The sequence below is a fragment of the Gopherus evgoodei genome, chromosome 1, assembly GCF_007399415.2.
Source record: "Gopherus evgoodei ecotype Sinaloan lineage chromosome 1, rGopEvg1_v1.p, whole genome shotgun sequence".
In the NCBI taxonomy this organism is placed as follows: Eukaryota; Metazoa; Chordata; order Testudines; family Testudinidae; genus Gopherus; species Gopherus evgoodei.
In genome coordinates, this window is record NC_044322.1 from 271,210,973 (window position 1) to 271,225,708 (window position 14,736).

At 45.4% G+C, this 14,736-nt stretch overlaps 1 protein-coding gene across 1 annotated transcript in view; it reads left to right on the forward strand.

Annotated features, from left to right (window-relative positions):
* Nucleotides 1-14,736, forward strand: part of CACNA1I (calcium voltage-gated channel subunit alpha1 I) — a 141,517-nt gene that overhangs the window by 64,819 nt on the left and 61,962 nt on the right. The window contains 4 exon segments of the mRNA XM_030546703.1: nt 683-842; nt 3,564-3,879; nt 4,734-4,826; nt 13,565-13,871. Coding sequence (XP_030402563.1) covers nt 683-842; nt 3,564-3,879; nt 4,734-4,826; nt 13,565-13,871 — 876 coding nt within the window.

Here is a 14,736-nt window from a genome sequence, read left to right on the forward strand (position 1 = left end):
CCTCCTCCACTGTGTCTCTTTGATGAGGCTGTCATTGAGAGGGCCAACCTATGCCAGTTTGTTGAGGGGTTTGTGTTTGTGTGGTGTGCATACTCATCCCACAAGGAATTGGGCTCGGACTCATTTCTAACGGGTCATCGGGCAGCTGGCAAGCAGTTATGACTGTTAGTCCCTTCCACCTGAGGCTGGGATGGTTGATCTTCATGGATTTCAGGGCTGTGTTTTCAACTCATCGCCCTTCTGTGGGAAAGGAAGAAGATGGAATATTATATCAAATGGTGATTGTGTCAAAAACCTCCTAGGAAGATAGAACTTGCAGGGACCTCCTGGGTCATGGAGTCCAGTCCTCTGCTATTGCAAGCAACCCCATCACAAGCTTATCATCATCCTTCCTTCCTGGGGCTATAATGTGAGGCTCGGGGTAAAGAGGATGTTGAACAGAAATGGTTTTATCCCATGCCTGTCGTTTGGGAGTGGGACCCGGGGGAGCAGTGATCCTACGTGAGTGACCCAGCCTGATTTGGACAATAATAAATTTCCAATGTGCCTGTTTTATTTTCATTTAAATTTTTCTCTCTGTCTTTTTTTCCATTTCCCTCTTTTACTCTTCTCTCTGCTTCTCCCTTTCTCTCCCTCTATCCCAATCTCTCCTCCTCCTCTTCTGCCTCTTCTCCACCTGCAGGCATGCGAATCCTGGTGAATTTGCTCCTGGACACTTTGCCCATGCTGGGGAATGTTCTGCTTCTCTGCTTCTTTGTCTTCTTCATCTTTGGCATCATCGGCGTACAGCTGTGGGCTGGTCTGCTCAGAAACCGCTGTTTCATGGAGGAGAACTTCACAATGTGAGTGCACGGGAGATAGCTACCCCCTTGTCCTGTCTGCTGTGGACTCCTTCCTTCCCCACCCTACTGTTTACTTCCTTCTCCCTTCTCTCTGTCAATGAAGATTTCCAGAGGCTGTGCCAAGGGTGCTAAAAAATCAAACGCTTCCCCGTTTCCACCCTTTCCCCCAGCCAGAAAGGTTCCTGTTTCCCTACACGCACACACCTTCTGAAAGCTACCTCTGCCTGTGGAAGGGACTTGTCAGCATAGTGGGCTACAGCAGCATTCCTCTTCTGCATCAGCCAGAGCAATCTTCATTTCTGGGGTCCCACTGCTACCTCTCTCATCCCCCTTGATTCACAAAATCAGCTTGAACTGTCCCAATGAAAAGACTCTCATCTCTACAGTCAAGAGGCCCAGTCTTCCATTGCCTTGCACCTTGCAAAGTCAGTTCTATCTATGCAAAAGGGATGCAGGATGCCACGACCTTGATACCAAGCTGCCTTCTGCACAAATCAGAATGGGGAGGAGGGCAAAGAGGCCTGCAAACCTTCTTCGCAGCCGCCAGACTCTTGGGCGAGCTGGGGACTGGTCCAGCCCTAATTATGTCTGGCTGCCCACAGCCTCAAGCGATCATTCCAGTTGCCAGGAATATTTACGAGAATAGTTAAAGGATTAGAAGACAGGCCTTATAGTGGTAGACCCAAGGATCTTAATGTATTTAGCTTAACAAAGAGTAAGTTCAGTATGGCTTGATCATAGTCTGTAGGTACCTACACAGGGAACGAGTATGTGGTAGTGGGCTCTTCAAGATGGCAGACAAAGCTCTAGGCATATGTGGAATGTCAGACAGGATCTCTGTGCTCCGTGGCACATGCTTAAGAGAGATCAAGGTGCTCTACCCAAAGAAGGGAAGAATGGTCCAGTGGGTAGGGCACTGGCTTAGAATGTGAGAGACCCAGCTCTGCCATGGACTTCCTGTATGGCCTTGGGCAAATTACTTAGTCTCTCTCTGTCCTCATTTCTCCCTCTGTAAAATGTGGATAATAGGACATCCTTACCTCACAGGGATATGGTGAGGATAAATACATGGGGGGGATGGGGGAGAGATTGTGAAGTGCTTTGAGATCTCCTGATGGAAAGTGCCATATAAGAAATAGGCATAATTAGTATTATTATCTATGGTCAGACAGAGCATGTACAGCTCCATTTACTTCCTTCAGTAATACACTGAACCATGAAAACTTCTGTAGATGATCAGCACTCCAGTCATCTTGCATGGGGTGTGGGGGTAGAGCACCAGTGCCAGACTGTGCCAGTGCCAGGCTGCTGCAATCCCTCCAGACACTTACAGTCTTCTTTGCAGCTTAAACTGATCTAAGGCTTTAAAATGTCTTAGCCCCTTAAACAAAGCTAAGGCCTTAGATCAGTTTAAACTGCCTAAATATCTTAAATGTTGGATCAATTTAAATTGTTTAAACAATTTTAAGTCCCTGGATCATCTTAGACTGAAAAAAAAATATTGCAAAAACACAATTTAGGAGGCAGCAATGGGACTGGAGGGCTAACCAGGGGGTGGAAGCTGCTTAACACTGTCTTACACTGTGCATTTATAAGGGAAAAAGCATAAGCAGGACTTTGTTCTTCTCTCATGTGCACCGGTGTAAATCAGGAGTAATGCCGATGAGACAATGGAATTACACCTGTAGAGAGCTACTGTAGCTGTGAGGTGAATCAGACCCACAACCTGCACATCCATCAGATACTAGTTTATCTTTGGCTGACGATTGCTGGCTAAGTCTACAGAGTCTCAGTTCACTAATGATATTATTATGCACTGATATGCCTTTATAGATTAGTGTCTATTAGTTATAGAATTAGGAGCTTTTCTTTTTTCTTTTCTTTTTTTTGTTTGACACGTTCCCATCCACCACAATATTTAATGCAAAAAAATCTATATTAATGCAACATTCAGGTTGTGTATTGTAGCTCTGGGAAGACTGGAAATACATGAGTTAAGGTTGAATGCAAAATCCTAAATCTTCTCCCTTTCATTTGCTCATTATTGTCTAGTCTTAAATTAGGTGAGCACAGATTATTTCAGATACATGTGTATTTTGAAGGTTGTAGAACAGATTGTGTTACTGCAGAAATATCATGTGATCTTGAAATTAAAAAGTTCTCTGGAATATATGCACACAAGGGGGTCAGAGTTAACTTCTTCATTTACTGACTCTTGAGAGCTTAATTGTGCAACTTTAACTATATATAACTGGGGGTTTGTACTTTATTATAGAAAGTTTACTGCCAAATGTTATCAAATTGATGGTCACACTCACAGGCACATCACCATGTAGCCCTGTTCATTTGCTTTACATTGTATCAGTTGTAGGCTTTGGTGCCAACTGGGTGGGAGAGTTGACTGCACAAGGCCCCCCCCTTGTTCCCGAGAAAATTAAAACTTTCCTTTGGCAGCTGTAAAATCTCCTTCCCATTCCCCAAATCTGCTGGTGGTGGGATTTGTCTTGGGACGGTGCAGTTTGACCCTGAACAGGGCTCTACAAAACCGGGGACCAACTCAAGAAACTTCGCATGTCTCTACTCAGCGCCTCACCAAAATAAATCTGAAGCCCCCTTGTATGCAGATTTCATGCACCAAAGTGGGAGTTCCCAGTTCCACAAATGTTACTAAGGTGCATGTTTGTTACAGTAACTTCATTAGCATGTTTTTCCTCTTCCTAGACAAGGTGACATCATTCTTCCCCCCTACTACCAACCAGAGGAGGACGATGAGATGCCCTTCATCTGCTCCCTGTCAGGAGATAATGGCATCATGGGGTGTCATGAGATCCCCCCGCTGAAGGAGAGGGGCCATGAGTGCTGCCTGGACAAGGATGACTATTATTACTACAACTCCATCCGGCAGGAGTTCAATGTCAGCGGCGTGTGCGTCAACTGGAACCAGTACTACAACGTGTGCCGCACAGGCAATGCCAACCCACATAAGGGTGCCATCAACTTTGACAATATCGGCTATGCCTGGATCGTTATATTTCAGGTAAAATAAGGTTGGCTTCCTATTCTCAATCCAGGTTTGTGACCAGATTCTTCTCTTGCCCCCATACTTTTTCAGCCCCTAATTGAAATGAGTTAGGCTCCACATTCCAAGTCTTGTTGTGTTTCTCCCTACGGATTGAAAAGGAGGCTGAATTTGTAAGCCAGACTTAGGTTCTTAGAACGCACTCCAGGTGGGAACTGAAATCCAGGCCTGTTTCTTCTCCTCCCCATTCCAGAGCCTATACCCAGAGTTCAAGCCAGAGGGCACAGAAATCCAGTTCAGGTTTTCTTTCTTTTTGATCCAGGGAAACAAACCATTTGAATGAATATAAACTGGTGAGTAGTGCAGTTCCAGATTATGTCTAGACTGCAGTCACGGGGTGGGATTACAGGTTGAGCAGACACACCTTAACTATCGTTAATCTAGCTAGTTCGGTTCCTGGAGCTGTGCACATCTGTCAACAAAGTCTAGCTCTGCAAGTAGTTACCCAGGGTTCTGGGTGAGTTAGTACAGCCTGCACCAAAGCCCATGCGGCCACAGCTTCACTGCTCCAGTACTTAACTAGTTGGGGTATGTCTGCTCGGGCTTCAGTCACATATCATGTGTATATAGACCTACTTTTTCAGGCTCTGTTAGCGTGTCTCTTCACCTAGGAGAATCCCACTGATATTCTGGCCTGGAAATTTGGCCTTCTTGGAATGGATTCATTTTCTCACCTTTGTTGAAGTTTGAATCTCCTGCTCTGCTCACCAGCGTCAGCCTGTGCCACGTGTAGAAATGAATATTCCAGCTGCTGAATGAATCCAGGAGTCCCACATCCTGTCTGTCTCTCTTGCTCTCTCTTCTCTTTGCAGGTGATCACACTGGAAGGATGGGTGGAGATCATGTATTATGTGATGGATGCTCATTCGTTCTACAACTTTATCTACTTTATCTTGCTGATAATCGTAAGTACAGGGTGGCCTCTCACCCTAGTAGAATCCTATTTTATGACTGAGAGTATTCCAGCTTTTCAAGCCAAGGGTCTGAGAAAGGGCATATATTCTGTAAACAAAAGGTATTGGATGGCAAAGAGTTGTAACCAATCTAGTTCATGGAGCTGAGGAATCGGTCAGGTTCTTGGCTTCCTGGCGGCTGCATCCAGAGTCTATGCCAAAGCATATAAATGCAAGTCAGGTTTTTCTCTTCCTTCCAGAAGGATGCACCCAGAATTTATTCCAGGAGGCACAGAAATCCAGTTCAGGATTTTCTCCTCTTCTTAGGTATCTGCACCCACAGTTCATTCCAAGAGAATCTAGAATCCAGATCAGCTTCTTCTGCCTGGTGGTGCTGCATCTACATTCCATTCCAAGTGCACAGAAATCCATTTCCACCTCTTTCGCTGTAGATCCTCTTTACACATTTGGCAGTCTAGAGTAGTTCCTCCTATTATGAATTTATTTCTCTTACAGTAGCATCCAAAGGACCCTGTCACAATCAAGTGCTGAGTGACGTAATCACCTAAAATAAAAAAAGTCTCTGTCTCAAAGATCTTACAGTCTAACTAGAGGCAGAACATAACAAATTGGTATAGTGCACAAGGGATGGAGGGGAAGGAGGAAGAGAAGTATTACAGGAATAGGAAAATAAGGTGGTTTATATTAGTTAAATGTACAGTTTGGAAGCTTTATAGGTTTTTGTGTGGTTTTGTTTTAAAGACGTGCTCAAGAACTATTAACAAACCACTAACAAGCTCGCTGGACTTAATTTCTTTTGGGTTCATACATGCAGAAATTCTGCCTGTCAGGTCATTTATGACACAATCATCACCATGGGATCTGGATTCTGGGTATCTCCTGGTTTCTAAGTTACTGTCTGCATGGAGAATACGGAGGAGACAAAAAGAGAAGGAATGAAGGGCTAGTGGAAAGGGAAAAGAAGGGAATTTTTAAACAAAGTTAGACAAAGCCTGACTGAAGAGCTTCATCGTGGCTGACAGCTGAAAGTGTCGCTTCGCCATAGCTAAACTTTGGTTCTGTCTGTCTCTTTGAGTTAAGATCCCTTTCTTTCTCCTCTTTCCCTTTATTGCTCAGGAAGTGCCTGTGATCTTTCTCCCTGCTTGGATCTGAAATGAGCAGGAGCACTGTGAGCCTAAGTGAGAGGATGCATGGAAAGCTGGCTGCCATTGCTTCTTTTGTCCCTTGGGACCTGCAGACATGAACATCCTTCCTTCTTCTCCTCCTCCTCTTCCTCCAAAAAGGGATTTTTTTCAAAAACTATCGTGGAGTCTGGCTACACAGGAACCAGATCCAAGAACAGAGGGGAAACCCTAAAATGGGTTGTGGTATATATAAGATGTATCTGGGGAAGGCTCCGTCCCACTCCTTGATCACTTCCCTTGTAAGGACCTTAGCCTGTAGCTTCGAAGTCTCAGGGTACATCTACCTTTAGAGCTTGAGTTGTAATTTTCAGCTAAAATAGATGTAGGCATGCTAGCTGTGATTGCCCTACAACGCTAAAATAGCTGTGTAGCTGCAGCAGCATGAGCGACATGATGGGCTAGCCACCAGAAGTCAAGACATAGCGTCCTGGGTGGGGTCATGCTCAGGCAGTTAGCTCATCCTAGCACACTGCGGCAATTACACTCCTGTTTTTAGCGTGCTTGTGTAACCCACACACCTCCTTGGGTGTGGTGTTCTGACCCATCTAGTGGCACCAAGACCACTTAGAGAAAGAGATTAATGAGTTTGCTCTACAGCAGGGGTTCCCAAATTTGGTTCATGGCTTGTTCGGGTAAGCCCCTGATGGGCTGCAAAATGCTTTGTTTACCTGAGCGTCTGCAGGTTCAGCCGCTTGCAGCTCCCATGGGCCGGGAATGGTGAAACACAGCCACTGGGAGCTGCGAGCAGCTGTACCTGCAGATGTTCCGGTCAACAAAGCATCTCACGGCCCACCAGGGTCTTACCCTGAACAAGTTGTGAACCAAGTTTGGGAACCCCTGCTCTACAGCCTTAGCTAACAGCCAATGGGCTTTTAGCTCACGTGATAGAGGCTCATGCACTAAGATCCAGAGGTCCCAGGTTCAGTCCCGACGAGCGGGGTCTGTTGATGTTACACTTCCTCAATCAAAGCTCGCAGACCAGTTGAAAGTGTAGATATACTCCAAATGGATGTGAAGTGGAGATGAGACAGACCTAGCTAAGGGCCTATTTTGCACCATTCAGTTGAGCTTGTGAACGCCCCTGCTACTCACTCCTGCAGGGAAACAGGATCTCAGGAATGTTCTTGGAGCCCATCCCCAGAGGAATTCTCTGCATACACCTGCTTAGCACATCATCTCATTCAGTCCTCGGCTACACTGGCGCTTTACAGCGCTGCAACTTTCTCGCTCAGGGGCATGAAAAAACACACCCCTGAGCACAGAAAGTTACAGCGCTGCAAAGCGCCAGTGTAAACAGTGCCCCAGCACTGAGAGCACGGCTCCCAGCACTGCAAGCTAATCTCCACGGGGAGATGGAATACCTGCAGCACTGGGAGAGCTCTCTCTCAGCACTGGCGCCGCGACCACACTCGCACTTCAAAGCGCTCCTGCGGCAGCGCTTTGGAGTTTCGAGTGTAGCCAAGCCCTCAGAATAAAGTGTTTCCACTTGGTGGGGTGCCAGGCCTGGGCTAAGGGGGAATCACCATTGTGTTCTTTTTCTAAACATTCCTCTTTGTTTTCTGGCCTGTTGACCCCATTACACACCCACTAGTGTAGGAACAGAATCCCCAGTGAGGGAAAAGAGAAATGGAAATGGAGAGGGTGTGACGGGTTTGGTCACAGAGACCCCCTTGAGACTGTCACTTGATGTGCTGAAACTACCTCTGAGCCCGTTTTCCCTACCAGTTTGGGATTCCAGAACCCTGCCTTGTTGAGCCAGACATGCTACTCTGCTGCAACACAGACCCAGGGTCTGAACCACGCCCCCAAAGCTGCAGACCTTAACCAAAACTGCTCAGTAGGTTTCCTATCTCCAGCACCCAGACACCCAGCTCCCAATGGGATCCAAACCCCAAATAAATCCATTTACTCTGTATAAAGCTTATACAGGGTAAACTCATAAATTGTCCACCTTCTGTAACACTGATAGAGAGATGCACAACCGTTTGCTCCCACAGGTATTAATCACTTACGCTGGGTTAATTAATAAACAAAAGTGATATTATTAGGTATAAAAAGTAGGATTTAAGTGGTTTCAAGTAATAACAGACAGAACAAAGTAAGTTACCAAGGAAAATAAAACAAAACATGCAAGTCTAAGCCCAATACATTAAGAAACTGAATACAGGTAAATCTCACCCTCAGAGATGTTCCAATAAGCTTCTTTCACAAACTATTTTTTTGTCCTGTGGCACCTTAAAGACTAACAGACGTTTTGGAGCATGAGGTTTCGTGGGTGAATACCCACTTCGTCGGATGCATGTAGTGGACCAGACTAACACGGCTACCCCTCTGATACTTTCACAAACTAGACTCCTTCCTAGTCTGATACTGTCTCAGTAATGTCCTTGTTAGTCCCAGCTCAGGTGGTAACTAGGAGATTTCTAGAGGATTTCTCATGAGTGGCAACCCCCTTTGTTCTGTTTCACCCCCTTTTATATTTTGGCACAAGGCGGGAATCCTGTGTCTCTCTCTCTCTCTCTCTGGGTTCCCACCCTTCCTTCTAAATGGAAAAGCACCAGGTTTAAGATGAATTCCAGTATCATGTGACATGTTCACATGTCCTGTGAGACTTCTTTACCCACTGGCTGGCACACATGGGTATACAGGAAGGCTTACAAGTAAACAGAGTCATTTACAACCAATTGTCCTAGTTAATGGGAGCCATTAAGATTCCAAGCCACCATTAATGGCTCATACTTTGTATAATTACAATTGAACCTCAGAGTAATACTTCATATTTCTAGTTTTAGATACAAGAATGATACATTCACACAAATAGGATGATCACGCTCAGTAGATTATAAGTTTTGTAATGATACCTTACAAGAGATCTTTTCCATAAAGCATTTTCCAGTTACATTATATTTACACTCATAAGCATATTTCCATAAACGTATGGAGTGCAACGTCACAGAGGGAGAGCGTATTTTCAGCAAGAAGATAACCGAAAGCTGTCCCCATTCCCATTGGCATTGTGTACTGATGGGCTGAAGCATGGGCTAGGGGAAAGCATGGATGCAGGGAGGTATTTTTTCTTTGAAGGGCTCTGTTTATGGTTGGAGGAAAGAGAAACCAAAGGCTGGGTGCAGGTCTATCACCCTCTTCAAATCTAATAGACTTTTAAAAATCTAGAGGCAAGATCCCTTAAAATGGTGCGACAGCATCTCCCCACCCCACCCCAAAATGGAAAGTTGTCTGCTGAAGTCTCCACCCTAGCACTCTTTGGTAGAATTCCTCTGTCAGCCCCAACAGAAGATGTTGTGTCTGAAGCAGTTTGTCCAAGAAACAGCTCTCAAAGGGGCAAACCGAACCCTCTGTGTTTTCTATGAGTTTGAAACAATTTTCTTTGCCTCACAATTCATTTCCCCACTGGAACAGACATTTGGGCCCCATTTTCACCTGAATAGCACCATTGATTTAACCATGTTTGTACAATGTAACTAAGGACAGAATTTAGCCTTGTGTCCACAGCTGCAATTCCCACTGAGGTAAGCAGGAGTTGTGCATGCCTTTCTAATGGCAGAATTTAAATGTGGGGGCTGGGTCCCTCTGAGTAAATTCAGATGCTCCCAAACCACCTGGATGTTACAGGTGAACGTTCTGTCTCTGAAAGAGGAGGTGGGAGGTGTCTTGCTAATTTAAGATTAACTTGCAGTGATTTGAACTTTGTCTCTGCATTTTTACAGTCATCTGAAACCCTCAATTAAACACTCAGCCTGAGACTGTGCAGCTGAATGCCATTGATTTTTTTTTCTATGCACACCCCACTCATGTTGGGTTTTTTTTGTTGTTGGCAGGCATGGCCTCTGATGAACCACTGCTTAGTGCTGCTCAGCACAAAGACCTAAGGCCAAATTCATTTCTGGGGTAATTCCATTGCCTTCAGTGGAATTATGCCATGGATGGACTTGATCCCATGTCATCATCTCTGCTTGTGTAGAGTACCCTGTAGCAAGGGAGTAGTCTCAGCGCACCCCACCCCACGGCACGGCACTGCCATCACACCATCTCAGTGCCCCCTCTTGGGTCTCTAATCCATTCACATGCATGCAGAATGTTTAATAACATTTCCCTTCTTGGGGTCTAATTTATTAAGACCTCACAAAACAATCCTCTGGGCCTTCCACCCTCCAGCCCTTCCTTCCCTGGGTCTTCAGGTCCCAGCTCTCTCTCCACTCCCCAGCTCCCTCTGAGCAGGGAAGCTCTGCAGGTGCTACTCCAGGCCATGTATCTCTTTGGGGAGACCTCCCTCTAGGTCTTTTCCAGCCCTGGTCCCTGGGCTCAAATTCCTTCTGTTGGGAAAGAGTCTCCACAACCCCATCTTGAGGCTACGCTATAATCCAGGCAGGCTTCCCCAACCCACCCTCATCCTAGTTCCACCAGAAGAACCTTCTCTTCTTCCTCCCCCATAAATCACACATGGCTCTCACTTGGGACAGAGCTAAGTGCATTTCTCTTTAATCCTCAGCAAGTGACCACGTGGCTCAGGCACCAGGAGTCATTCTCAGTTTGATCTGGTGATCCATCTCAGGACTTCCTGTTCTTAAAGGGGCCATGCCTTGGAACAGGGCTGACTGACTCTCTACCCTCCCAGCCCCCACTGCCCTTAAAGGAGACAGACCATTCTGTGAAATGCACCATTCACACTCAGTAAATAATAACTGTCAGCCTCCTTGCCAAAGGCCTCGTGGGCAATATGTATGTGGTGAGTTAGGTACTTAACAGAAAAAGACTGCAGGTCCTTGATGCCTGAAGCTGCTAATTCAAAAATCAGAGTTGAGCCCAACGCGCCCTTTGACTCTTCTCCTGTGTGTCCGTAGACTTTCCTGTTGTCCTAGGAATAAAACAAACACATGCGATCATATTTAATGACTTCAGAAGAATGGTCCATTAGCTGGTGGTCCAGTAGCTGTATCCAGTCCTCCTCCTCCCCCTCCTCCCCCTTCCTCTTGGACTGTTTTGTGGCTCAGGACTGGATACAGGAGATCTGAGTTCTATTCATGACTCTGATGCAGTCATACTTTGTGACCTTGGACAAATTGCTTCACTTTTCTGTGCCTCTGTTTCTCCATCTGTAAAATGGGGATAAATCTTCCTCTACCGCCCCCCGTTAGTTTGTGCAGTTCTTAGACAGCACAGTGAAGGACACCATAGAAATTCCTATTAAAAAACCAACAATTCTTCCCAAACTCCACACTCTGGTTCATTCCATATGAGGGGAGGGAGACAATGTAAATGGAAAAGCATATGTGTGGTGGGGAGAGCATGTCTGAAGGAGATTTGGATTCCCACTCACTCATCAATGAAAACAAGATGAGAGTATGAACTACCCAGAATCCTCTGGGGGAAAAGGATCTGAAGCAAACAGCAGTTTCCTTTTTCTCTCTCTTCCTTTCTAGGCCACATAAAAAATCTGAAGGGCAGATGGGCTGAAGTAGGGGAGGGCTCTGTGGATGAAGGGGAATGGATTTATAACTGCTTTGAAGGGCATTGAGAGGGCAGGGAGAAGCATTCTATTTTGAAACTGCATATATTATCCTAATGCTGATCTGGCCAGGAATGGTTTTGTTTTTCAAAGGCTTATTTGTATGTCAGCAGAGACGTCTCCCCTTTGAAATAGTAAAAGCAACTGGACCGAATCTCATGATGGAACCTCTAGCCACCTGTGTGTGTGTGTCTGAGAAAGTGAGTCAAGGGGAAGGAGGTGTGACTAGGTATGGGTAGTGAAGGGGGGGATTTTATCTATTCAAGTAGAGGAAGTTATGCTTGAACACTGTTCATAAACAATCCCCACTGTTTCCTTTTCTGACTCAGGTAGATAGTGGAGTTGGAGTAGGGGTTCTCTCCTTCACCCACCTGCGCTCTCCCCTCCCTTTTGGAGGATTATGCTTTTAATGACCCAGGAGAGGAGCTGCCAAACAGGATGAATAGGAAAGTATTGGATACAGCTCTGTTGTATTCCTGAGCTGCATCAGAGATTCCACCCTGGGAAGGAAGGACTAGTAGTTCTGCTAGTGGTCCTAAATCTGAAAAGGAATGTGATGGGAACACAACACTGGTGATACCTTCAGAAGCCCTTCCAGTGGAGCATGGGAATCCAGTTCAGGTTTTTCTCCTCCTCCCCAGAGGGCTGCAGCCAGAGTCCACTCCAGGGGCACAGCAATCCAGTTCAGGTTCTTTCCTTCTTCCCAGGTGCCTGAACCCAGAGTCCATTCCAGGGTCTCTCTGTAGGAATCTAGCTCCGTCTTCTCCACAAGTCGCATCCAGGGTCCATTTCAGATGAGCACAAAAATCCAGTCAGAGTTCTAAAACAATCCCTCTTTTTAGCACTGACATATCACGGTTCATAACTCTTTGGAGAGGAGGTCCCAACCATGTTGGAACAGTGTTCAAAACAAGTGGTTAAAAGTCCTAGTATGGACTGGATTTGCATTCCTGTTGAATTTTTATCCCCATCCCTGCAATAAAGTATTGATCCCATTATGGAGATTCAGATTGATCCCACAATGGAGATATTTAAAACTGATATTGTGATTTTTATCCATACATCTCCAATCATTCAGCATTATTGTCTCCATTTTAGGGATGGGAAAACTGAGGCACAGCTAAATTAAAGGAGATCTGCAAATGAATAAAATAGGGTGTCTGCCTTTTTTGGCTTTTGCAGAATGGATAATGAAGGCCTGAAACATTTTATTTAAAAAATGAAGAGTTCTGCTTGTTTTTACATTGGCAATTGAGAGCCTGTCTAGACTGGAAGACTCTCATGATTCGAGGACTAATGAAAGTAGGACATCACAAGAGCCAAGAGAGTGAAAGTTGAGCAAGGAATGGATTTTTGGTCAGACTGTTTAACGCGCTTTGTTTTTGTAAATATCTATTTGACTTCAGTGCCTAGTTAACATTTTGGAGAAGAGCCATCTTTGTTAAAGATTCAACATCCCCATACTTTCAATTAAGATGAGAGAGTTAGGATCAAATATGCTCTGAGACTGCCAGCAAGTTCTCCAGAAGTACTAGGGAAGAGCAGGGATGACATTCCCAATTTTCCTAAAGTAAAAATCAAGAAGGGAAAAGAAACCAAAACACTTCTTTTATACGTCAAAAAGAAAAAAGCTTAGAGCAAAAGTCCAATTTTTATAAAAGCCTTTGCAGGTCATCTTTAAGTGACTTGCCCAAGGTCACACAGCAAATCAGTGGCAGAGTCGAGCATAGAGCCCAAATCTCCTGACTCCCAGCCCACTGCGCAAGCCACTGAACCGCATAGTGAAAATCACATCAAGGGAGTTGTCCTCAGAAAAACGGTGATCCAGGCAAGGTTTCTTTTGAGGACTGAAGTCCCACCTTCTTGTGCAGAATCTCACCTATCTCTATTTTTTCCTTCTCTCTTTGTCCTGTTTTATTTTCCCGTTTCCCTTTCTTTTCCCTCCTTTCTTTCTCTTTGCCCCATGCTTTTTCTCTCCCTCCCTCTCTCATTTTTTCCTCTTCCTTCATTGATTGTAGGTGGGCTCTTTCTTCATGATCAACCTGTGCCTGGTGGTCATAGCCACTCAGTTCTCTGAGACCAAGCAACGGGAGCACCAGCTGATGCAGGAACAGCGAGCGCGGTACTTGTCCTCCAGCACTGTAGCCAGCTACACTGAACCAGGAGACTGCTACGAGGAGATCTTCCAGTATGTCTGCCACATCGTGCGCAAAGCCAAACGTCGCACACTTAGCCTCTACAACAGCCTGCAGGACCAACGCCAGGGCCGGATGGAGCCAGGCAGTGCCAAGCTTGGTGTGAACGGGAAAGGACAGAGACGCTATAGTAAGAATCCCAAAGGCAAAGCTGGGAGTGTCAGTAGAAGAAGTTTCAGAATGGCAGCCATGTTAGGGTCTGTATCCGCAAAAAGAACAGGAGTACTTGTGGCATCTTAGAGACTAACAAATTTATTTGAGCATAAGCTTTCGTGGGCTAAAACCCACTTCATCGGATGCAAGCAGTGGAAAATGCAGTAGGAAGATATATATACACAGAGGACATGAAAAAATGGGTGTTGCCATACTAACTATAACGAGAGTAATCAGTTAAGGTGGGCTGTTATCAGCAGGAGGAAAAAAAAACTTTTGTATCAGTTCAGAATTAATATTAGGCACTAGGAATTGGACAGAAGCATGGGGGAGGCAGGCAATGCATCGGAATAGCAATACGTGTTGCTGGCAGGAATTGTGTGGGAAAGCCAGATTTAGCATTCCAGGGGCTGCTGAATGGTAGGATTGGGAGGTATCAACAGGTTCTTGTAAAGGATTCCAGATCTGGAATAGCAGAGGGTATTGCAAATTGGATTAAGTGCATTGGCAGAGTGGGAGAGAGGGGAATTGAGCTGCTTAAGCAAACCCTGTGGGACCTCAAGATTAAGGAACAAAGATACTGCAGATCAGGGTTGAGGTGTTTTTGCAGTGTAGTGGTGGGGGGTGTCCCAGGACCAGAATAGAAAGAAATGCTGAAGTACACAGTTTTGAGGCGTATTGGCAGAATTGGGGGGCGGGGAGGGACAACGTAATTTTTCAAGGGCCAGTGGAAACTTTTTGAATGTGTGAAATTAGACGTGAAGTACAATTGTATAATTTAAATTGCAGTTCTAGTCTGAAGAGTGACAATAAAAATGGCTTTATGGGTTCTGTGTTAATTG